This window comes from Phacochoerus africanus, chromosome 14, assembly GCF_016906955.1.
Source record: "Phacochoerus africanus isolate WHEZ1 chromosome 14, ROS_Pafr_v1, whole genome shotgun sequence".
Taxonomy (NCBI): Eukaryota; Metazoa; Chordata; class Mammalia; order Artiodactyla; family Suidae; genus Phacochoerus; species Phacochoerus africanus.
This window is the reverse complement of record NC_062557.1, coordinates 25,611,979-25,620,778: the sequence shown is the minus strand read 5'-3', so window position 1 is coordinate 25,620,778 and position 8,800 is coordinate 25,611,979. Positions and strand designations below refer to the sequence as shown.

Below are 8,800 nucleotides of genomic sequence, written 5' to 3'. Positions count from 1 at the left end.
AGCATTCACTCCCCTTTGTACATATGAAAACATGCCTTCATCACTGTACCCTTAGCCCCTGGCACAAGAGATCAGGGCACTCCCTGGCTGGCCCTCCCTCCTTCTCTGGTTTCCAGCCCTGCTGATTTCCAGATCTCCTAGGGGCTTTGCATTCGCTGGCTCTCTTCTTCCAGGAATGGAGAGGGGGAGACTAGGGAGGGAGGCCTCAAGTTAGATGCAGGCCTGGGGATGCCGCTGCCCCCCCCCAACCCCTTTTTAACCCCAAGACTCAAGTGTGCCTGGGTTTGAACTCAGTTTTCTCCTGCTGTCAACATGCAACCCTAAGTTCTAGTACCATGCCTGGTTCACAGTATGTTGTCGGTAAATAGAAGTTTCTGCCTCTGTAAACAGAAGCTTCTCTCTTCCTCACCACCAGGGTGGGAGGGCATAAGGGTGGGGCGGGTGGGGCTCGGAACCGACTTAGGAAACGGGGAGAAAGTAAGTTTTTTCTTTACAACCCTATTTGCAAAGGCGCAGAGTTTGGTCCCCAACTCAGTGTTTGCAGGGTAGGGGAGTGGGAGAGTCTCCTTCCCGGCAAATGTCTATAACCTGCAGCGGGAGGAAGGGTCCCAAGGAGCGAAGCGCAGGGACTCGGTTTGGAGGGGAGAGAGCACCCAGCCTTGCGCACGCGGGAGAGGAACGGCTCTCCCTGGGCTGGGTCCACCGATGCCTAGCCCTGGGCTTGGGAGCGCAGAACGGAATGAGGGCTAGAGGTGGGGGTGCACTTGTGCAAATCTCAGGGATCAGCGCTCTGGAGGCGGCGGTGGAGAGAGTCCACAGCTCTGGCACCTCCAGGTGTGTAGGCGGGACTTAACGCGGGGCCCGGCAGGTGCTCTAATGACGCTGCCCGCCGCCCGTGCTCCTCTGAAGGGATGCGCTCCTTCTCCACCTCTCTTACCCGGCTCCGGCTCCCGGGTATTTAAAGGGGACGCGGCGGCGGCCCGGGGGGATGGGGGCCAGGTGGAGGGTACCGTTCAGACGCTCATCATCCACAGCCCCTCGGGACTGGAGGAACTCGTGAGCCGGAGCCCAGAAATCTGGGGGTGGATAAGACATCGCGTCCCCTCCAATTCCCCTTTCTCCATCCTGCGCCCAAATACCTCAGCTAGCCCCTCTCCCCACTCTTCCAAACTCAGCCGGGATAGACCACGGCCGCCGCCGCTCCCCACGTGAGTCCTGGGCTCCCAGAGGTAGGGGAGGGCTGGGGTCCCAGTGTGGGATGGGGGCTGCGCGGAGGCAGAAGGATCCTTCACGCGTGTCAGTGGGGGAATCTCTGGAGCGGAGGAAGGAGTTCCCGTTCTTATAGCCCAGGAATGGGATGTCCGGGTACCGCTCTGTCTCTGACTCGGACAAGGCGAAGGAATCTGCTCTCTTGCTCCCTGCCACCCACGAGTCCCCTCGGCTCCTGAGCTGCGTACCCCCCCCCCCACACCCCGCCCCGCCCCGCACTGGAGCGAAGCACCCGCCAGCTGGGGGTGTGCCAGAGTGCCTGCTTTCCAGCCACCTCTAAAAATATCTCCCCCCCCACCACCACTCCACCGGCAGCTGCCACCTCCTTGCCCATTGAGGATGCCCCCCCCCCCAGCTTGTCCACCCAGGCAGGGCGAGCCCAGAGATGACTTCTGTCCCAGCTTCCTCACTGGCACCAGGGCTCCAGGGCTTTACCCTAGCTAGTCTGGACAGCAAGCTCACAACCCATGGAAGTCTCCGTGGCAAGTGGGGAAGTTCTGGCTGCAGTTTTCCTAAGGCAGCAGAAAGCCCTGAGTTTTAATCCTAATTCTGATGCAGGGGGACCCCCAGGATGTTAGCCTGACCTCTCTGGGCCTCCGTTTTTCCTATGTACTGCTGCTGGTGGTAAACAAGAGACTATGGGGAAGTTGGGAGTGCTGTGTGGGGAAGGGAAAGAATTCCAGCCTAGTGCTGGAATCTGATTTCTAGTGACTGATACCAGGAGACCTGGTCTTGGGCAGAGCACTTGCTACCATAATATCTCTGGGGACCTTGCCCCTGCCACATCCCATCCTGCACATTTCCTGTGGAAAACTTTCCCCAAACTGTCCTGTGACCCATCCATCCATTAAGGGGGGACTTCCAAAGGAGGGCCTGAGTTTGTTTCCCTCCCCCATCCCCAGGGGCCCTCCCACCCATTCCCACAGAGGTCCTGTAACAGCACTTGGGTAAAAGGCCCGGGGGTGGGGGTGGGCAGGGAGCAGGTGCTGCTTTTAGGTGGAACTAGGATAGGGACCCCCTGCCAGCCCAGTGACACCCTTCTCTCCTCTCTGCTCTAGCCTGCAGGAGAAGCTCGGAGGTCCTGTCCCCCTTTCTTCTGAGGGACTTTCTGGGGACCACGAAAGGACGTCATCACTCAAGGCAAAGCCGCCAGAGGTAAGGAACCCTTTTGCATGTCACAGGAGCCAGGTTCCAATGGGACCAGGGTCCCTCTGACTCCTGTGGGGCAGGGGTGGGTATCACAAGAGCTACTCTGGAGAGAAGCCCAGGGTGCCTGGCTTTCTGCTCTGGGGACTAAAAGAAACAAGAGCAACCTCACCAAACGGTAAATGTTTTCATTGATTTCCCTACATACTCTGGTTAGATGGGGGGGGGGGGAAGAGTGTTTTTGCTATGAGAAGTTCTGAACATGATTAAAAACCAGACCATCCCACCAACTGTTGAGAAGGAAAAAGAACCACAGAGAAAGCAATGAAAGTCGGTCTCTGGGTGGCTCCTGGAGACCCTCTTTTATCTTCGGATCAGCCTGGCACGTGTCCGTCCATGTTTGCTTTCACAAGGGGAGTGGCATCCCCTGACCTTTTCTCTTTGGACTGGCCCAGGGTGGAGGGCACATGTGATATCAGCCAGGATTCTGGAAGGCTGGAGCTCCCTCCAGATGCAGCCTGGGACCGGCCCTCCCACTTAACCCCCCAAACACGCCCTTCCTTCACTTCACGTGCCTCCCTCCCCTTCTCTCCCATCTTCTTGACCAGTGTCCCTTCTCCCCACCCCACCCCCTTTCAGCCCACTGCCCCCACTCAGCTTTGGCCACCACTCTCAGTTCCTAGATTACAAGTCCTTAGGGAAACGCCTGAGACCTACATCCCATCCTTAGCAAAAGTGTTTAATGCATGTAAGGTCAGGGAGTGGGGAGGGATCGGGTACCTCAAGTTGGAGTGTGATAGAGCCCCCCCTTCTGCCCACCACCTTCCTCCTGGGTGTCCCAGTATCTGTCTTGAGGGTAACAGTTCCTCCTTGCTGTCCTGGGATGGTCTGGGGAGTCACCTTGACCAAGTCAGAGGGGTACCCAGTGTTACCCACTCTCACCACCAGAGGGCAGCAGCCAGCCAGACCTCCGCTGCTTTGCCTGCCCAGTCTGGCTCTCAGGAGTGGTCCAGATCTGTCCCAGGAGCACGTCGTCTTTCATTTAACTCTAAGATGCAGGAGAGGCACGGGGAGCTGTGGGTTTGTAGCTGCGTTGAAGCCCCCACAAAGCCACACCCTGCCTCCAAAGCCACCCAGCAAAGTCCAGTAGGAATTGCCACCCGACTCCCTGGCTGACTGCCAGTGTCTGGAAGCACCAAGGAGGGAGGCAGGCCCAGATCACCTGGGTGCCTAGGCGTCCCGGTCCTCCAGCTGTGGTGCTGTGAGCCTGGTCATGTGCCCCTTCCCTTTGGAGGACAGAGGGCAGGCCAGGTGTGCGTGCATGAACCAGACTCTGCCCCATGGAGGAGGAGCCTTGGGCAAGTGAAATCTCTCGGAGCCTTTGTCATCTGTCAAATTCATGGGATTGTGCTGGGCAGGGAGAGAATGAATGAAGGTGATTGGTAAGCGATGGGGTGCCACACACAAGAAAGGGGCAGTGACCATACTAGAAAAGCAAGCCCTGGTCTCAGCCCCTGAGATCTGGTTTCGAGGTCTGTCTCCGTCATGTGTAGTGGGGGCTGATGTTTGCGCAAGTTGGTTAACCTTTCTAGGTCTCCAATAGTATCATCTGTTACCTCTCCAGCATCGTGGGGGATTAAGAGAATGCCTAGCAAGGGCTCTGTGGTCTGTAAGTGCTACACTTATTTGATGGGCTGGTTTTTTTGGTTTGTTTGTTTGTTTTGGGATTTGTTTTGGTTGTTTGGTTTGGCTTTTGGTTTTAGGGCCACACCTGCAGCATATGGAGGTTCCCAGGCTAGGGGTCCAATCAGAGCTACAGCTGCCAGCCTACACCACAGCCACAGCCACAGCCACACAGGATCCAAACCGTGTGTCTGTGACCTACAGCACTGTTCATGGCAACGCTGGTTCCCTGACCCACTGAGCAAGGCCAGGGGCCAAAACTGCATCCTCATGGATACTAGTCAGATTCGTTTCCACTGTGCCGCAAGGGGAAGTCCATGAGGAGCTGTTTTTTGTTTGTTTGTTTGTTTGTTTTTTGTCTTTTTGCCATTTCTTAGGCTGCTTCCATGGCATATGGAGATTCCCAGGCTAGGGGTCGAATCGGAGCTGTAGCCGCCGGCCTACACCACAGCCACAGCAACGCGGGATCCTAGACGTGTCTGCAACCTACACCACAGCTCATGGCAACACCAGATCCTCAACCCACTGAGCAAGGCCAGGGACCAAACCCTAAACCTCATCGTTCCTAGTCGGATTCGTTAACCACTGAGCCATGATGGGAACTCCATGAGGGGCTGTTTTTCACTAAGCCCTGGGAGTGGTTCCTTGGGCTCAGGAGAAGGGGATAGGATCCAGGTGGGTGTTAGTGGTGGAAACAAGGCCAGCTGGTCCTCAAACAGACCTTGTCTGGTTGTCAGGGGCCCTGGACGACGGCTGGAGGCCAACAGTCACTACAAGCGGTGCCCAGGGTGATGTACTGACAATGAGCGGGTGTTTTCCAGTTGCTGGCCTCCGATGCCTGTCTAGGGTAAGTGGGTCCCTCCAGGGGTTTCCTAGGATGAGGTCTCAGCCCCCTGTTCCCATCATGGGGTGGGAGGAGCCCCATCCAGCCCCTTTTAGGCATGCCCACACCTCTGCTGGGCCCCCACGAATCCTTGGAAGCTTCCATCCCAGGTCAGGTGGGGGGGGGGCGGGGGGGGGTCCCTGATGCTTTACATCCTCAGACTCCACGGATCCCAGGCCACTGAGACTCCCAGAGATGTTGAGACAAGAGGGTGACTCTAGGGATGCGTTTGAAGAGCCAGGTTCAAATCCCAGCTCTGAAATGAGGAGCCTGGACTTCTGTTTCACAGGATGTGCCCGGTTATAAACACAGGAATTTGGGAGAGGGAGTTAGGAAAAAACCAGGAAGAGGAGCGGTTCAGACTCAACTAATTGTGGTGGGAGGTTGAGAGGGAGAAAGGCGGCACCGTGGGTATTCTGAAGCTCTACATACATAGTCTGCTTGCTGCCCCTCTGTCACCTAAAGCCGCTGGCTCGAAAAGGGGCAGGGACAAGCTGCAGAGGACTTCTCTCCCTTTGCCTGCCTTTTTGCCCTCGCGCTTGCCCCGTTGTCCCCCCGCCGCCACCTTGTCCCCCTAGCAACATGACGAGCCCAAGGTCTCCCCTTCCTGGAACTCCCCCCCGCCCACGGCCCCATCTTCCTGTCCCCCCGTGTGCCCCTAGTATGACTTCCCCCTGGCCCTCTAATCCCCCACTCCCACCTCATGCCCTCTGCCCATGTTCCCGCTAAATGCTCCATCCTCTGCCTTTTCAGCCACTGCTGCTCTTTCCTCTCCCTCACCTGTCTCCCAGGTATGTCGTGGCCTGGCGCGGGAGGCTTCTACCTCCCCAAGCCCCACTGCTTCTCCTGCTGCCCGCTTGCTTCGGACTCTGGCAGAAACCCCACCCGCTGACACGTTCCTCCCTGGGAACTGGCAAGTGATTAGTGATGAGCTGTCAGCACAGGGCCCTAAAACTCTGGAGAAGCTGTCCCATCCATCCTTGGCTGGAAGCATCTGCATCCCATCTGGCTGGAAGCAGCTCCCAGAGGGTCTGCCTGGGTCTTGGTTGGGCAGTCCACCTACCTGGTTCTTCCAAGAGCCAAAAGCCCGTTCTCTGGCCAGTGCGGAAACTCAGGGGACTAACTCTCCAGGCCAGACACCGACTGTCACATGCTTTGGACGGTGCCAACACATTTCCCCGGCTCCTACTGTCCACCACACTCCCACAAGCCATTGGCTTGGCCCGGTGGAAGGGGGACACAAGGCAGCTGCTCCAGTTGGGTGAATGCCTGGTGTCCCTTGACGCTTTGTTAGGGGAGAGGCGGTAGAAAAAACCTGCCACTCTCTTTATCCAACCACCTGGAGCCACTGGAATTCTCCAGGATGGTGTAGTCCAGAAACTAGGGGTCCCAAAGGAGTGACCCCTTGGAAGCTGCTTCCCCCCCTCCTTTTTTTTTTTTTTTGCTTTTTAGGGCCACACCCTGAGGCACATGGAGGTTCCCAGGCCAGGGGTCTAGTCAGAGCTGCAGCTGCCGGCCACAGCCACAGCCACAGCCATGCAGGATCTGAGCTGTGTCTGCGACTTACACCACAGCTCATGGCAACGCCGGATCCTTAACCCGCTGAGCGAGGCCAGGAATCGAACCGGCAACCTCGTGGTTCCTAGTCACATTCGTTTCCAGTGCGCCCCTTCGGGAACTTCTCCATTCTTTTGAAATCGACCCTCGTTAAGCCCCCAAGGCCACGGAAGAGAGTAGCAGAAACAGGTGCCAGAGAAGCTCTTCTGGGTTCAGGAGGGGGACGGTCCCCTGAGGATAAACCCCAGCACCCTTAAGGGAGAGGAGCTAGGGGATGGGCAGGGAAGGCTGGGGGTGGGGACAGCGGCATTGCTTAACCAGCCTTGGGTCCTCCTCAGGTCTTGGATGTGCCAGCGTCTCTGGCCGTGGCCCGCTAACCAGCCTCTTCCCGGCCGGCTCCCGCCGCGCCTGCTCTCGCTTGCTCCCCCCTCCTCCTCCTGCTCCTCTCTCCCCTGCTCCCAGGACGACGGCAGGATGGCCGCGCAGGGCTCGCCTCGCTTCCTCCTGACCTTTGACTTTGACGAGACCATCGTAGACGAAAACAGCGACGACTCAATCGTGCGCGCTGCGCCGGGTCAGCGGCTGCCGGACAGCCTGCGTGCAACCTACCGCGAGGGCTTCTACAACGAGTATATGCAGCGCGTCTTCCAGTACCTGGGCGAGCAGGGCGTGCGGCCGCGGGACCTGCGCGCCGTCTACGAGGCCATCCCCCTGTCGCCTGGCATGAGCGACCTGCTGCAGTTCGTGAGCAAGCAGGGCGCCTGCTTTGAGGTTATTCTCATCTCAGACGCCAACACCTTCGGCGTGGAGAGCGCGCTGCGCGCCGCCGGCCACTTCAGCCTGTTCCGCCGCATCTTCAGCAACCCGTCGGGGCCCGACGCGCGGGGGCTGCTGGCTCTGCGGCCCTTCCACACGCACACCTGCGCGCGCTGCCCCGCCAACATGTGCAAGCACAAGGTGCTCAGCGACTACCTGCGCGAGCGGGCCCACGACGGTGTGCACTTCGAGCGCCTTTTCTACGTGGGCGACGGCGCCAACGACTTCTGCCCCATGGGGCTGCTGGCGAGCGGCGACGTGGCCTTCCCACGCCGTGGCTACCCCATGCACCGCCTTATCCAGGAGGCGCAGAAGGCCGAGCCCAGTTCCTTCCGCGCCAGCGTGGTGCCCTGGGAAACGGCTGCCGACGTGCGCCTCCATCTCCAACAGGTGCTGCAGACCTGTTGAGGACCTGGCCTGCCGGGGGCACCCGCGCGGAAAGGGTGTGAGGCGTGGGTGGGGATCGAAAGACAAACCTAGTTTTATTACTCCCTTTCCCTTTTGTTTCGGCATGTCCCTCTGGGAATTTCCGGTATTGCGGGCTCGTCCACTTGGGGGCTGGGGGAGGAGGTTCGGAGCCCTCCCCAGCGATGCAGTTAACCCAGCTCGGCTGCCTCCCCCCGTTCCACTGCAAGCAAATTCCAGGGCTGCTGCACATATCTGGGCAGGCACCCGTGTTTTCCAAAAACCTTGCCTTCTCAATTGAGAGGAAGGGGTTCACTGGCGGGAGAGAGAAGGAACATCTCCCGCTGCATTAACCGCTGCCTTGGGTCGCATGACCTCCCTCCCCCACTATCCAGGGGGCCCAGGTCTGGAACTCCCTCCCTCTGCCCCCCAACCCCGCGCACGCTCGCGGCCACACCCGACTCCCAGCGGAGAGAAATGGTGCTCTCCGACGATGGCCCCAGGCCTAGATCGTGCCTCACCCGCCGAGATCCTACACTACACCCCTTTGCCTGCTTCCCTTTCCCAGTCCATCCACCTCGTCAGCGTCCCCACAGGATAAAAAGCCAGAGCGAACGATCGCCTCCTGGTGGTGGAATGAGGTAGCACACCGTCCGGCCCCGGTCCAGCCCTCAGGGGACCTCGCAGCACCGCGTCGGTGTCTCCTCACCACCCCAGCCTCGTCTATGCAGCAGGAGACCAGGGACTTAACCAAAGTCGGGCCGGCTGGGCCCTCTGTGCCCCGCTCCTCCCGTATGAACCAGGAAGCCATGATGTTTTAAAGCAGAGCCAGCGAAACCCAAGCCCTTCTACCCTCTTGTGGTGGTTCAGAGCTATAAAGGAGGTGGTGAAGGGGCAGAGGTGACTGAGATCTCTCGCGCCGCCAAGACTGAACACATAACCCAAGCAGCAGGCAAAAGAACGGTGCAGCCCATCGTGGCAGAGCCTCTAATGCAGGGGGCTCACTGAGACACCCCCCCGGGGGGGGGGGGAGATAACCCA

The 8,800-nt window shown here is 58.9% G+C and overlaps 1 protein-coding gene across 5 annotated transcripts; it reads left to right on the top strand.

The window, feature by feature from the left end:
• Positions 1-943: 943 nt before the first annotated feature.
• Positions 944-8,656, top strand: PHOSPHO1 (phosphoethanolamine/phosphocholine phosphatase 1). 5 transcript variants are annotated; one of them, XM_047757657.1, is made up of 5 exons: positions 944-1,208; positions 2,328-2,424; positions 4,836-4,945; positions 5,735-5,772; positions 6,877-8,656. In XM_047757657.1, exons 3-5 carry the CDS (start codon positions 4,901-4,903, stop codon positions 7,760-7,762), a joined length of 969 nt encoding a protein of 322 aa, XP_047613613.1. In that variant the 5' UTR covers positions 944-1,208; positions 2,328-2,424; positions 4,836-4,900; the 3' UTR covers positions 7,763-8,656. The 5 variants fall into 5 exon arrangements, with proteins under 5 accessions (XP_047613613.1, XP_047613614.1, XP_047613617.1 ...); XM_047757658.1 differs by having other exon boundaries at positions 944-1,229; XM_047757661.1 differs by lacking the exon at positions 5,735-5,772 and having other exon boundaries at positions 7,001-8,656.
• Positions 8,657-8,800: the final 144 nt, after the last annotated feature.

What these genes read in the sequence shown, in the direction of transcription:
- PHOSPHO1 (XM_047757657.1), top strand. Translation starts at nt 4,901, where the DNA reads ATGAGCGGGTGTTTTCCAGTTGCTGGCCTCCGATGCCTGTCTAGG. An exon ending in GCCTCCGATGCCTGTCTAGG is followed by an intron (nt 4,946 to 5,734) that starts GTAAGTGGGTCC and finishes CTGCCTTTTCAG; the next exon opens with CCACTGCTGCTCTTTCCTCT. An exon ending in CTCCCTCACCTGTCTCCCAG is followed by an intron (nt 5,773 to 6,876) that starts GTATGTCGTGGC and finishes GGTCCTCCTCAG; the next exon opens with GTCTTGGATGTGCCAGCGTC.